This window comes from Malaya genurostris, chromosome 1, assembly GCF_030247185.1.
Source record: "Malaya genurostris strain Urasoe2022 chromosome 1, Malgen_1.1, whole genome shotgun sequence".
Taxonomy (NCBI): Eukaryota; Metazoa; Arthropoda; class Insecta; order Diptera; family Culicidae; genus Malaya; species Malaya genurostris.
The window spans coordinates 84,201,189-84,216,572 of record NC_080570.1 but is presented as its reverse complement, the minus strand read 5'-3'; the positions used below and the strand labels follow the sequence as shown (position 1 = coordinate 84,216,572).

Sequence of the window (15,384 nt, the reverse complement as noted above, 5' to 3'; positions counted from 1 at the left end):
TTTAAATTTATACCGACCACACGTAGCACCGGATCTATTTGCCGTGTACGAACAGGCGGTGATAAATAAAGTCGAAGGCAAAACCCGAGACATGATATGTGTAAATGGAAACCCTACTACCTTCGAGGAGGTAGCAGACATGTTACACAATGCCTATGGTGATCGCAATAACATTGCGACTTACCAAACACAACTCTGGTCATTGAAAATGTCCGAATCTTTACGCATTTATTACAAACGCACGAAAGAAATTATGGTTAACATGAAATCTTTAGCGAAGCAAAATCAAATCTACTTGGCACACTGGGAAGCAATAAACCAGTTTCTAGAACAAGAATGTTTGGCTGCTTTTATAAATGGACTCAGTAAACCATATTTCGGATATGCTCAAACTGCTCAACCAAGTGATTTAGAGGATGCCTATGCATTCTTGTGTAGATTCCAAAATGCAGAGAAAACTAAAACACACACCCAAGCAGCGTTAGAGAAACAACCTAATTCCAACAAAAATTTTAAAAGGCTTAAATAAGTAGTACAACAAATACCCGGAAGCACAATCTTCAACCCGGCACAAAAATTCATCAGACAGGCAAAAAACGACACCAATGGAAATAGACCCATCATTGCGTTCTAACAGTATTTACAATCACGATGCCGAGATTTGCAATACACTGATGGTATTAATGTTCGATTTGCAATTCCAAACTAGTGCTTGACATTTGCGTTGCCTATTTGTATGAAAAGAGTGATGCTAATCTAAAAAAAACCCTTCTTAGTCCACTTAGTGGAATTTTCATATATCTTGAAAAATCACCATGAGGTGTACATGAAATTTTCGAAATCGAAAAAAAATGTTTGTTTCCAAAAATCTTAAAATTGTATGAAACGTCGAGATTTAGTGTCATCCAAAAAAAATTTTTTTTTTTAAATCGACGATTTTGACGTCCCAGAAAGTCGATATTTTCAAAAAGAAGTGCGGGTGCGTAATGCCAGCGACATAACTGGATGTCGTGAATACGAATAAAACTGACACTTTATACTTCCGAATATCAATTAGTTAATCGATGGTGTGAATTGTGCAAGTTTTCTCATTTTTCACTGCTAGAATTCGAAACGATACTCCTAAACTAAAGTACATACTAGTTACATTAAATATTCTGACATTAAACATTCAATAAATATTACAAAATACCCAGTATAGTTCTTTAAGGTAAAATAATGGTGATTCTTTCGAATAATTCTTTGGGTATACACTGTAAAAATTGCACAAAGCTAATCAAATTATCCTAGATTTGCAATACACTGATGGTATTAAGGTGAAATGTAGTGGAATGCGAAAATCGCGTTTTTGATCAATTATTCAAAAACTAGACCGATTTTCGAAAAACCAAAAACACTTAAGTTTTCGAAATCAGATTTATCATAACTAAGTATTCTTAGAATTTTGAAATTTTGCTTTGCCGAGCCGTAATTGGTTTTTGAAATGTATAAACGGTCACTGTTCCGTCCCACGGGGATGATTTTAGAACTGAAAAGTAGTATTTGTAGCAGAATTTCACAAAGAATCTGAAAATGCAACTCAAAATTATAAAATTTTAGCGAAAACAACCGAAAATTGAAAAAGTTTTCATAAACTTTTCTCCATTTTTTTTATTGCTTGCGCGCTGCTGTTTCGTATTGAGGTGGTGTGAGAAATGCACGGTGGGCACGGTGGCATTATATCGTGAGCAAAAAATAGATATAAAATAATGACGCGAATTTATGCAGCATTGGGTTTTGTGTTGAAATAAAAACGACTTGAATACAATAAAATGAGTATTGTAAGAAATCGTTTATTTTCTAAGTAGCTGTCATTTATACAAACAATGTGATAAACATTGAGGGCCAGCTTCGAGCCAGTCAGCATGGAAAACTTATTGGAATTCATTGGTTTTTCAATTATTATGAATACAATGAATCAACGCTTGATTTTGCTTTCAATATTCGATTGAATAATAAGGGACTACGAAATAACTTTATATTCAATTTCGTGCCCCAAATATGTGCTTGAGAAAAGATTCACTAAATAATTTTAACTGCATGGTATGATGAACTATTAGTTATAATTGGAATGTATTCCAATAATGTAATCTAAGAAATTATTAAACTATTGATGATTTCTGGCACCGGAGGCCAGAGGCTGTTTGGTCTTCGGTTCGTTATCGTTGAAACAGACATTTCTAGACTCATCACGCTATATAATTCCGAAAGTCGCTTCCGAAAAAAAGTTAATGGTGAATACTTTTACGTAAATTCTATCTCATCGGCGGGAAGGGCCTGGTGAACGACTGGCAAAGATATCGAAAATACTTGAATGTTCTCTTGTCTTCAACCGTTCTTTTGAAGGAGAATCTATGCTTGCTACTAAAATCAGGCATATACATGGTTAGCAAGTTAGTCAATACATATACATATAACCTCATGTTAATCATTCATAATTACTCATGATTTATAGCTCTAGTGTAAGAGTAATCACTAACAATGATGATTGAATCAGCATATATTCAAAGTGTGAAGAATTCTAAAATCCATTACGTCCCGTCTTTTTTACAAGCCAATATAACGAGAGGTAAACCCACTGCGCTCAATCATTGAAAAAAGTTCTTGTTTCTATTTGGCCGTTTTTCTTGGTACGCTTTGTGCGACGGTTCGTTCAACTGAAGCGGATAAAATTTTGCGCGCATTTTATGACGCTACATTTCACCTTAATGTTCGATTTGCAATTTTTAACCATTAGAAGGGCTGATTTTACATAATGGTCCCTATTTTTGTCCATTTTTCGTTGTATTTTGCTACAATGCAAAGGATGATGCAATCGATCTTCTTTGAAGGGAAACTTGCTCTGCGACCTGAGCGTTTGAAGCAAAAGGTCTGCTTTCATTGCCGACTGCTCCTCCTGACGACCGAAGTCCAAATTAGAGCATGACCTGAGCGTTTCACGCTTTATACTTGGTTTATTCTTACTGATATTGATGGGAGAACTGCCTCAAAACCGTCGTCCGGGTGCGAAAAAGGCAAGCAATCGTGATGAGTTTTCCTCATTATTTCCAAACGTTTTAGAATACTTTGTTTTTCAGTTGTTTATGGTTATCTCGTTAAACATTTTATCACAAATTCCTGATCATATTTGCGATAGCTTGTAGAAAAAAATATGTCGGTGGGGTAAGTACATCAAGAGATATTCGCGAGAAAGTTCTGCCCATTCTTGTACAGGGTAAATTCTGAAAAGGCGCCCCATAGTAAAGTAAGTCGTATTCACGACAAAAAATAATTTCGAGATAACACTAAATCTTGAAGTTTCATGCAATTCTAAGACTTTTGGCATCAAACATTTTTTTTCGATTTCGAAAATTTCATGTACACCTCATGGTGATTTTTCAAGATATATGAAAATTCCACTAAGTGGACTAAGAAGGGTTTTTTTTTAGATTAGCATCACTCTTTTCATACAAATAGGCAACGCAAATGTCAAGCACTAGTTTGGAAAAATGACGCTGACTGTGTGACATAAACACTGGAGCATGCTTTTGTGAACTCCGAAATTATATAATAAAAATATGAAATATATTTTCATGAGCGCTTGATTGGAACAACGATACCAAGTATGTGACATAAACACTGAAGCATGCTTTTGTGAGCCACTCGAATTAATCTGAATTAATTGGTGTCATAAATGAGCCAAAATTAGTGTCTGAAATTATTTCATAAAATGATAAAAAATTCATGAGACTGCTTTGAAGAAATAGAAAGGCATTATCACACCACTAGGTGGATTAAGAAGGGTTTCTTACATTGAGTTGGAGTATACTTTTGCAGCACCAATTCGTTAATATCGTTCTGGAATATTACGACGTCGTTTAAATTTTTTTTAATTTGAAAAAGCCATACTAGTTGAAAAAATTGTAAACGAAAAACTTTTTCAACAACTTTTTCGTTTACAATTTTTTGAAATAATTTTGGAATGCAAGGGATAATAGCTATTCCACGGTAGTTTCGAATGTTAGATTTTGAGCCATATTTGAATATTGGTACTAGAAAAGAAGATTTCCATGCTTTAGGAAAAGTACATTTATTAAGTGATAAGTTAAAAAGTAATTGTAGTGGTAGTGTGAGTTCTTCAGTAAGTTTTTTTTAGGAATATTGGTGGTATACTGTCAGGTCCAGGCCCTTTTGAGGCGTCTAAGTTTTTCAGTGCTGTCGAAATGTCATGTTCTGATAGATAGTTTGCAGATATATAGTTATGGACGAACCCGAATAGCATATGGCCCGTACGCACAAACCTCAGCAAAGTACGCGCCAGCAGTAAGACGCCAGTGTATCCAACGCGTGGAGATGTCAACCACCCTGTTACCAATTATTGAACCGCTGACATCGCAGCAGACATCCGGCCACCGTGGTTGCATAAGCCAGGAACCATTAATAATTGCATCAGCCAAAACCACTACGCCGCCGGTAGTCAGATCTAACGAACATTCAGGCAGGACAAGATAGTCAGTTCGATTTGAGAAGTGAAACAGTTCAGTCGTAAGAACCTCATGTAAATTAAAGTGTAACGTTTTTTAAAAATACATTCGTACGGCCCGGTCAGCCAACGTTGCGGGTTGCACACTAGTTTGTTAGTTTGAACTAATAGTAAACTTTCACTTCACTAGTTAGAGTTTCTTCACTAAATCGTAGGATTTAGTGAAGAAACTCTAACTAGTGAAGTGAAAGTTTACTATTAATTCAAACTAACAAACTAGTGTTCAACCCGCAACGTTGGCTGACCGGCGGAGAAGTTTCATCGAAAAGCATCGCAAGCCATCCCTCACCCCGTAGGCGATTCGTGTCAATCAATTGGAGGATCTCAACACTAAAGCGGTGGATTTAAATCTTTCAAGAACGAGGAACCGTGAGTAATCTCTCCCTTTCTTTTACTACAATTTTATGCCCAAATTTAATCCAATTTCAGAAGTAAGAATCTTAAAGTTCTCTGAAATGGAAAACATTGATTTGCAAGCCATCTTTGACCAAATTTAAAGCTTGGAACAAAGAATTGGTGCTCTCCAAATGGATAATAGCACTTTACAACAGCAGCAGCAACAACTGCAACAACAACAACTGCAAGCTCCTGCAATGGAGGAACGCCGCACTGACTTCTTTGGAATTCCTGATCCAATTCGGATGATTCCATCATTCGACGGGAATAAAAAACAATTGACTCATTGGTTAGACACAGCCAGAAGAGCTTTAAATTTATACCGACCACACGTAGCACCGGATCTATTTGCCGTGTACGAACAGGCGGTGATAAATAAAGTCGAAGGCAAAACCCGAGACATGATATGTGTAAATGGAAACCCTACTACCTTCGAGGAGGTAGCAGACATGTTACACAATGCCTATGGTGATCGCAATAACATTGCGACTTACCAAACACAACTCTGGTCATTGAAAATGTCCGAATCTTTACGCATTTATTACAAACGCACGAAAGAAATTATGGTTAACATGAAATCTTTAGCGAAGCAAAATCAAATCTACTTGGCACACTGGGAAGCAATAAACCAGTTTCTAGAACAAGAATGTTTGGCTGCTTTTATAAATGGACTCAGTAAACCATATTTCGGATATGCTCAAACTGCTCAACCAAGTGATTTAGAGGATGCCTATGCATTCTTGTGTAGATTCCAAAATGCAGAGAAAACTAAAACACACACCCAAGCAGCGTTAGAGAAACAACCTAATTCCAACAAAAATTTTAAAAGGCTTAAATAAGTAGTACAACAAATACCCGGAAGCACAATCTTCAACCCGGCACAAAAATTCATCAGACAGGCAAAAAACGACACCAATGGAAATAGACCCATCATTGCGTTCTAACAGTATTTACAATCACGATGCCGAGCAGGAAAACAACGAGTTAGATATAAGCGACACCGAAGAGGAAGTAGAAGCCGAAGAATCAATCGGTATTCATTTTTACCTTTTAAATTTTCATACATTTTTCGACGGTATCATTGGCTATGAAACACTCTCGGATTTAGAAGCTCTTATTGACGTGAGCAATCATAAATTAGTTCTCCCACAAAAAACACTTGCCATGCAAATAAGGAAATTAAGTCCGCCGCAGATCACACTGACTGAAAATTCGACGAGAAACATTAAACTTCTCAAGACAATGGCAACGTTTACCTTCCTAATGATATAAAAATAGACAATGCAGTAATCCAGTCAGCATTGTATCATGCAGAAAAAGGTTTCGTCACTTTTTTCTTGTTTGTAAGATGTTCAGGTGATACTGGAAGTCCTTCGGAGACGAGCAGCATTTTTATACTTGTTGGAGTTTGTCCTTCGATGCACACGTTGGATGATTGGTCCTTCATTTATGCTAGATATAATCGCACAATGTTGAAAATTTTTGGGTCGCGAAGTCTAGCTTTCAAAAACCGACCGCTGCCATCTGAAGACTGTTCAGTCAGTCGCACAATAGGTGACCGCATGGGGTCCAGTTCGAATTGACTGTCATTCGTACTGTCGAACGAAATTGCGCCAGTGCAGTTGAGTTGAGTTGATTGTCTTTTTGCCTTTCTCTATACAAAGGTATTAGAATTGCTGGAAAACCCGACTTTCGAACGGAGCATCGGAGACCCATAGCATTATATACCATTCGACTCAGTTCGATTAAGAAGGGTTTTTTTTCTATTGGCTTTGGTGGTTCGTTTGCTTCTAATTCTTCAGCTAGAGTTTTTGACTGAAACTAGTGTTAGTGTTTTCCACGTTTTCGGCGACGATATTCGAGATTGACATCGAGATTGATTTGACTTCATCTCTCAATTCTTTCAAGATAGGATTGAATGCAGCGGTGGGGGTTTCGACAATTTTTGAAGGAAGCATACATTTTTTGTCGTGAATACGACTTACTTTACTATGGGGTGCCTTTTCAAAATTTACCCTCTGAGAGAGTGATAAGTTTTTGATCCTGAATATCTCTTGTTGTATCTAACGAATCAACATAATTTTTGCTACATGCCATCGGAAATATGATCACAATTTTATGATAAAATTTCCAGTTGTGTGACATAATCTCAAATAGTTCAAAATTAAACTTTTCTGAAATGTTTGGTATAAACGAGTATCAAAGAGGATAATTCAGAAGGCGCGTTTGCCTTTCTCGTATTTTGAAAGCTCATAGCTCAGTGATCTGTGGAAGGATTTATACAATCTAACTACCAATAGAATCGAAATTTATCAACTTAAACGTGTATAGCAAAAGCATTGAAGTATTTCAATAGTACACTATTGAAAAACCTATCTCATTTGACCCATGTCAACACCAGCCAATCAGAACGCGTTCTAAGGAAGAGAACAAAATATCTGCTGCTGTACAACAAATCGTTCGAGAAAAATGTTCCGAAAAGTGGTGAAAATCGTAGTGAGTTCCTCAATTTGGTCTTTCTGAATGCTAGAAACGAATCCCTACAGCATATTGATAGTTTCTTTCAATAAATTATGCAAATCCGAAATGAAATAATCGACATTAAAATTCTGTATGCGGCTATTTTTATAGCCGGTAGGACCGCCCATTAGTGAAAAAGATACAAACGAAATCACGTAAAAGAAAGCTCCTAACAAAAATTGGATCAGTTTGGATTCTATCGCCAATGCGAGCAGATGTATTTTGTGCCGTTTGCAAAGCTAGTTTCCCTTCCGACAAGAGCGATTACGTCACAGCTGCCAGTCATTTGCATGGATAAAAAAGCAACGGTGGAGAGCATCACACCAAATCACCCGTTCTAATGGCTCTAAAAGTTTTCTGAAGAACTATTAGGATTTTTTGTTCGCAAATCGAAAGGAAATATCCTCAGTTTAGTGCAAATCTAGAACAGTTTGGTTAGATTTGTGCACTTTTCGCTGTGTGAAATTCACAGTAATCGAGATCAAGTGAAGCCTTCTTTGTTATTGCGAAAAATATGGAAAAAGCTTGCATAATTCATACAATTGATCAACTAATTGATATTCGGAAGTGTTAAGGAACATGTCAGTTGTTTTCGTATTCACGACATCCAGTTATGTCTCTGACATTTCCCACCCGCCTTTTTTTGAGGAGAGAAAGACGCTCACTCATTTCATTCCTAATTTTGTTGTTGGATTTGTTCGATTTGCAGACGTCGCTTATGGCTGTATGCAGAGAGGCCTCGCATGACTGTATACGCTGACCTAGGTTGCTGCAAATGATATTGTCATTTTTTCTGATATTAAGTAATGTCTTCTTTACGTCAATGACTAAGCGCTCAACACTATCGAAAATTTCAAAATAGTGGCTTTCAACGTCAGATGCGGTCCGGTGGAATGCCTCCGTTTGTGTTTTGGTGTAGGTTAAAAGATGCTTCTGTTGGTGTAGAAGCTTCAGGGTCTCTGCTTCTGTTCTTATTAAATGCTGGCAGTCAGCACAAACTGGCACCATAAATGCCAAGATTAAATGTACCTGATGTCATTGTACTTCAATGCAAGTAGCGTAATAAGCCTTGTCGCAATATTCGCGGTCGTCAATGTTAGAGCAAGATTTCACTCCACACTTTATTTTTCTTAAATTTTCTCAAAGGAAGCTCATCCCATTTTCACATGCGTTGGTTCAAATGGAAGGTCGTACTACCCCATATAATTCTATCAAATTTTATCCGGATACGACTTCCGGTTCCGGAGTTATAGGGTAAAGTGTGTATTGTACACCGTCATTTTTCTAAATTCTACTCAAACTACACAAATTAATATCCATTATCAGTAGCCAACTAAAGAAACCGATTCCGACTATTTTGGTTCCAGATCTTCGGTTCCGGAAGCACCAGAAATAGTGCTCATATATTCCAAAATCTCACTTACTTCTCTCCGTGATAGTTTGACCGATTTCCACAAACTTAAATTCAAATGAAAATTCTTACGGTCCCATACGGTATTTCTGAATTTCATCCAGATCCGACTTCCGGTTCCAGAGTTATAGGATAAAGTGTATTAAATATTGTACACCGGCGAAACAAAAGACGCATTTTTTTCTAAACTGAACTAATAACTATACCAATCGATATCCATTATCAGTAGGCAACTAAACATACCGATTCCGGCTTTCCTGGTTCTCGGTTCTCGATTAACGACGGGAGCAAAATAGTTATATGCTCAAAATGGATCTCACTCCCTTTTTTCAGAGATTGCAAAACCGACTTTCATTATACCTGTTCTTGGGTTCCGGTGCTGGAAGTATATATAATAGTGAACACACTTCGTTTTCTTAAGGATGACCTACACTGAGCTAAATGCTCATTTTCACATTATATGATATTCTAATATATTTCCACTATTGGAAATTCCAATGAAAATTACATGGTGTATCAATATCATGTCAAACATATAAGATAATCATATAAAACATAAAATTTTTCCTAAAGTTATTTTCATAAGAATTTCATATAGCGAATGGAATTTTCAGACTCAATAAAACTCATTAGCACCTCCCTATTACAACTATTAGATAATCACACAACATATTTTGGGACAATTTATAAAGTGCATATTCTATTCAATCAGAATTTATGTAGATAGATTCATGTAAAACATATGGCTTGTTGTATAACATCTATAAATAGCCTTTAATGCAGGCCATTATGGTTTCAAATCGGGCTCGACCATAATGGAAATAATCAATAAGGTTACCAGAAACGTAGATTTATCGTTTTCTAAACAATACTAGAATATGGAACGGAAGAAGAAATTATCCCGTAATACAATTATTGTAGACGTAAAGATATAGGTACGACTTTCGGGAAGCCACAGGTTAATTTCAAAGTAACTTGATTGACTTATTTCAAGTATAAAGAGCATTTTAAAAAAGGACGAAAATAAAGATGGCCCATATTTTCACTGGCCAAAATATATTTTCGTCATGGGCCAAAATATAATTGGGATGGCGGAAACAAACAAAAAACATGATATTTGGAATCGATAATTACGAACACAATCTCGATAGTATTATGTTACAACATGCTTCATATAATAGAAAATATGTGTATTAGTAATCTCTGTTTGAAATTTGACCATATTGTATTGAATGAATACACTATTTGCACAATATTTTGCAACTGCTCCTAAAGTGGGCTAAAATACCTCTGTTAGCCTAGTTTTTTTTTTATAGAAACAGCTTTGAATAGTAGTATTCACTAATTTGATTGTCCATTTCAATTTTTTTTTTCGTTTATAGCCTTGCACTTATCAACTTTTGTAGTAACAGAGACTTTCGAATTATTAGCGAAAGGTCAGCATTTCGCCAAACACGTGCTGGGATCCGAGTTCGAAGATTATTCGCAACTATATAATGGATTGGTATTATTGAGAGGATCCCTAAAAATTAAAAGAATGTGCATTAAACATAATTCAAAAATATACATTGAGATAATGAGGCAATTGGTAGATTTTGAAATTCATAAATATTTCATTGCTAAACTTCAAACTCAGGTAAGTTTTAATTAATTACCATATCTAATAAATAAAATGCCCTTTTCTCAGCGATAAATCTAAAATTGATTGAATTGAATTGATCATCAATTGACAAATCAGACATTTTATTTATTTATTTTTGTAAAAATCCTAGAACAGTTTGTAAATTAAACAATAATACAAGGGCATGTTATGTTACGTTTGTGCCTTTAATTAGAAGCCTAATTGTATTTGGGGTGACACACCTTCCTGCGCTAAAGAAGAATTTACGTTACCTTTATCGCAAAATTCACTTAGTGGTGTGAGGTGTCTGACATGTCATTCAAATAGTTACAGTAAATTATTTTCACCATCAAGCCCAAGATTTGGTTAATACATTCGGGTTATTTAAGAATGATTCCGGTAATTCATGAAAATGTACTTTTACTCCATCTCTCTTCTATCAAAAGTTACATTGTTTATATGAAAGTTACTTTAAAAGATTTGTTCGATGCAATTGTTCAACGCATTTTTTTGGAAAAATATTGTTCCTCGATCAGAGAATGCTATAAATCCAAATACTCACTCACTCTTACAACGACTAGACAGCGTTGGCACTTCATTCCGACAACACTGGCCATCTTTTTCGTAATTTTTTCGTACGCCTATTTGACGAACACGGAATTGCCCATTAACGATCATACCGGGTTATCAAAGGAAATGCCGTTAATAAGAAAATTATCTTGTGAAATATGTCATAATTTGTAAAATGAAAAGCCTTCGAGATTGTGAATGATGTATGGTAAGTCAGTGCAACCACCGCAACTAGCAAAAACCTACTGGTGTCATATGTCGATTATTTCATTGGGCCTCAAAAGTATCTTTTGCAAGGGGCGGGTAGGGTCAAAAACATTTGAAAAATCATTTTTTTTTGTATTTTCTTATAGTAAAACATTTCAAAAATATTTTGTGAAATTTTCAAGCCTTTCGGAACGAAACTCTGGAAGTTATGCATCTTTATCTTTTCTTATCTCATACTGCGAAGAAGTAAGAGCTCGGCGCACAGGCCCAAGATTTCTACTTCGATTGACTTCAAAACTTGACAAAACATTCTTGCAATGTTTCTTTATAAACAATTATAAAAAAGTGATCTTTTGAAGACCCTATCTTTTGAAAATGTAAGACCCTATATCTTAAAGCGCATTTTTCTAATAAGCAGGTTTTGAAAGTCCGTGTCCATCGTTATTCAAAAACTACTGCACCAATTTTTATAAAATTTGGCACACACTATCTACACATGAAAAACCAGACCCCAATGTTTTCCTTTTTGTTGTTTGTTACTTTGGGGAGGTTTCATAGCTACAAAAGGGTGGATTTTTTCGTGAAAAATCGTATTTTTTCACTTTGAACAACCACCAACAATTAAAGAATTAGAAAAAAATCAAACAGAAACGTTGGGGACTAGAAAAACTTCTACTCTATCAGGAATCAGAACAACTTGGCTCAAATGGCACGTTCCCCTTGATATTTGGAGATTTGTGCTTTGCTATCAATTTGTTTTTTGCATCACTTTCCCGATATATAAGAGGGAAGGATTGAAAGGAAATGGTAAGGTTTGGACTAGGCGGATGGGAAAAATCGATGAAACAAAAACACAAAAAAGCAGAAGTGAATTCTGCACCCCTAAGGGATGCTGAACAATCTGCTGGGGAAGCAGAAGTAAATTCTGAACCTCTACGAGGTCCCGAACAGTCTGCTGTAAAACCTATTTAGGTTTGTTACTATGTGCGTTCTTTCTGATGAACGATGCACAGTTAATAAAACCTCCAACCCTCGAGAGGATTTAGAGATTTTACAAAAGCGCCACCATTCTGCAGTATGTACGAGCAGAAGTAAATTCGGTACCCCATTAAGGATGCCAAACAATCTGCTAAACCCTATTTATGGTGAATACAGGAAGAATTCATTCACTCCAGGAAGAACGATGAACCCTTCTGACTATAGCTCCTTACCACATTGGGTGAGAAAAACCCGGATACGCAGTTGCATCAATGAGGGACAGTTACATATCAGATGATATGAAGTACCATAATCTTATTAACACAAATCACACGAATAATACTCAGCACGTTGAATAGTAGCCATGTGATAATTGAGTTTGCAATGTCCAGTCAGAGCTCTGACCAGAATACTGCAATGATGCTTGGAGAAATGCTTTGACATTTTCAGATTTAAATCTGGTAAAAAGGCTTTTGTCTGAGCGCAAGTTTGCAAGCTGCGCCAGTAGCTGGCACGTTTGGATGCAGCCCAAGAACGAATCTTGTGCTTTATCCAACTAGTTGAAAGTGGTAAAGCTGGTTCCCCAAGTAACAATTCGAATGCCTAATGGTTTTGACTGTAGTTTATAGAAGTTTTGTAATTGATTTTTTAAAACTGTTTTATGACGACTATAATAAATGTCTCTTTTCACAAGCATTATCATAGTTTTTAAAGCTTCTATAAAACTTTTTACCCAGACTTACAACTGGACTAAAAATAAAACAATGTGTACTAGAATAAAACCATGCAAACGCTCTTAATATTGCTTTCAAACATTTTCTTTAAAACATTATTGTCAGTTAATTTCTTTCATAAATCTAGTTTTGTGTGTGTGCGTGTTCATTGGATGACTGTTTCACTCAGAGCAAATTTGAGGCTTCTAAAGTACATTTATGACAAATTTTGATTTATTGCTTCTTGGGTTAAGCGTAATTTGCATTAAAGAAAATTTCATGGCCGCCATTATGATGTCCTATACCGTAGCATTCATTGACATCAAATATACTTCGAAATGCAAAAATGAATAAAAATGATGGGCTTTAATGATTCATTTTCAGAACGTATGCACAAGTTTTAATGCCACGAAATAGTTTTTTACAAAAAGGACGAAGAATCACAAAAAATAATTTTCAAAAATCATGGAGATTTTCGCAAAAACTTCATTTATTTCAAGGCGATTAGTTATTATTCTTATTTTTATCCAAACATTCACGATAAAAATAAAAGCGCATGAAGTTTTTACGTTCGGAAAAACCTCAAACTTGTAAATAAAATCTAATATATTCTTACTGGTTGCATTCAAAGCAGACATGACACACACATAGCCATGAAAAATATTATCAAAACAATTTATTCATAGCGGAATTCATTCCATCCGAATAAATTAAATGTTGATCGTAAAGCTGGTTTCAAGATTTTCTTGAATTTGGAGTTTTAACGCAGGTTTATGCTAATTCTTCAATTTGCTTTATGAACCTTATGAAGAATGGTCCACTTGGCAGGAACATGCTCTTATAGAGGATTTCAGTAGGCTTTTGTGGAGCTTAAAGTTTTAATGCAAGATTTATTATGTAGCATTGAAGACAGCTACAAGTATTTATTAATATTAAAATTGTTACTTGGGTCAGGACCAACGAAATCATTCGTTGCACCAGTTCTTGCCAACTCAACAGCCCATTTTTTTATATCGTTTATTTATACCCGGTTTTAACCTAATTTTGATCGTTCGCCGGGTTATCAGCCCATTCATTTCCAGTAATACCAGAATGACTGGGTACCCATATAAAGGAAATAGCATTTGAAATGCTGAGCTCTCTCTGAGTTCGACATTCGATCACTAGATTCGACCGTAAATCATTGGAACTGAGTGCTTTTAAGGCTGCCTGACAGTCGGAACAAAAATAAATTCGTTTACCACAGATCCTCTGCTGAAGTGCCGATTGTATTCCACACAGAATCGCGTAGATTTCTGCTTGGAACACAGTACAGTATCTACCAAGTGAATGAGACTGATCTAGCCTCATTTCACGACAATAGACACCAGCACCAGCACGACCATTCAACAGAGAACCGTCCATATAACAAACTATGTTAGCTGTCGTTCCAAACAACCAGACAACCATTCCTCACGAATAGGATAGCTCACATTGAATGTTTTGAAAGGAAAACTGCATGTGAGAGTTAGGTCACTAGGAGCGAGTAAATACTCATCCCATGTAACCATTTGATACCACAAGTGAGTGTGGCTAGTAGCACAATCTAAAGGGTTACTGTTCCAAAACTCTGTAACCTTAAGACGGTATGCACAAAATAATGCTTCTTGTTTAGGAACACATGTAGTTGGTTTAACAGTAGCGCCTCTAGAGCAGCAGTAGGAGTTGTCGTGAATGCTCCTGTCATCGTCATTAGCACCATCCTTTGGAGATGATTTAGCTTTGACTGAACTGTCGCGACTTCTTCTTTCTGCCACCATACAAGACATTCATATACTAAATTTGGTCTAACAATAGCTGTGTAGATCCAATAAATGTATCTGGGTTTGATTTTTCAGAAGCTCATCTGCATTGACCGAAAGTCATGCAAACTTTTTTAATCCTGAAGTCAATGTGAGAAGACCAATTCAGTTTTGAATCAAGAATAACCCCGACGTATTTAACTTGATCAACCACAGTGACCTCTAAACCGAAGAACTGTAACGGACAAGCTCCTGTGATTATCCTACGATGAGTGAAAAGCACCATTGATGTTTTGCCCGGATTTACAGATAATCCATCCTGACAAGACAACACCATTGCTCAACCGATCGCAGGGCTTGCTGCATTAAATTAAAGAGAGTGTTAATTCTTAAACCGGTCAGGAATATATGATAATCGTCGGCAAAACCATAAGTCGGAAATCCCAGGTTATTAAGTTTCCTTAACAAATTATAAGCGACTAGGTTCCATAAAAGTGGGGATAATACAACAACTTGAGGACACCAACAGACACTCATCTTTATAATCTCTGCTTGCCGAAGCGATGAACAAAGAATAAATTTGACAATTATTTCCTGCTAAGCTCTTGGAATATATCCTGTCGCAA

The 15,384-nt window shown here is 36.1% G+C and overlaps 1 protein-coding gene across 2 annotated transcripts in view; it reads left to right on the top strand.

Moving 5' to 3' along the window:
- Positions 1-15,384, top strand: part of LOC131440649 (SCY1-like protein 2) — a 375,664-nt gene that overhangs the window by 271,692 nt on the left and 88,588 nt on the right. For both annotated transcript variants that reach the window (XM_058612120.1, XM_058612119.1), the window contains one exon: positions 10,271-10,524. In XM_058612120.1, the coding sequence (XP_058468103.1) occupies positions 10,271-10,524 (254 nt within the window). The remainder of the gene's footprint in view (positions 1-10,270; positions 10,525-15,384) is intronic.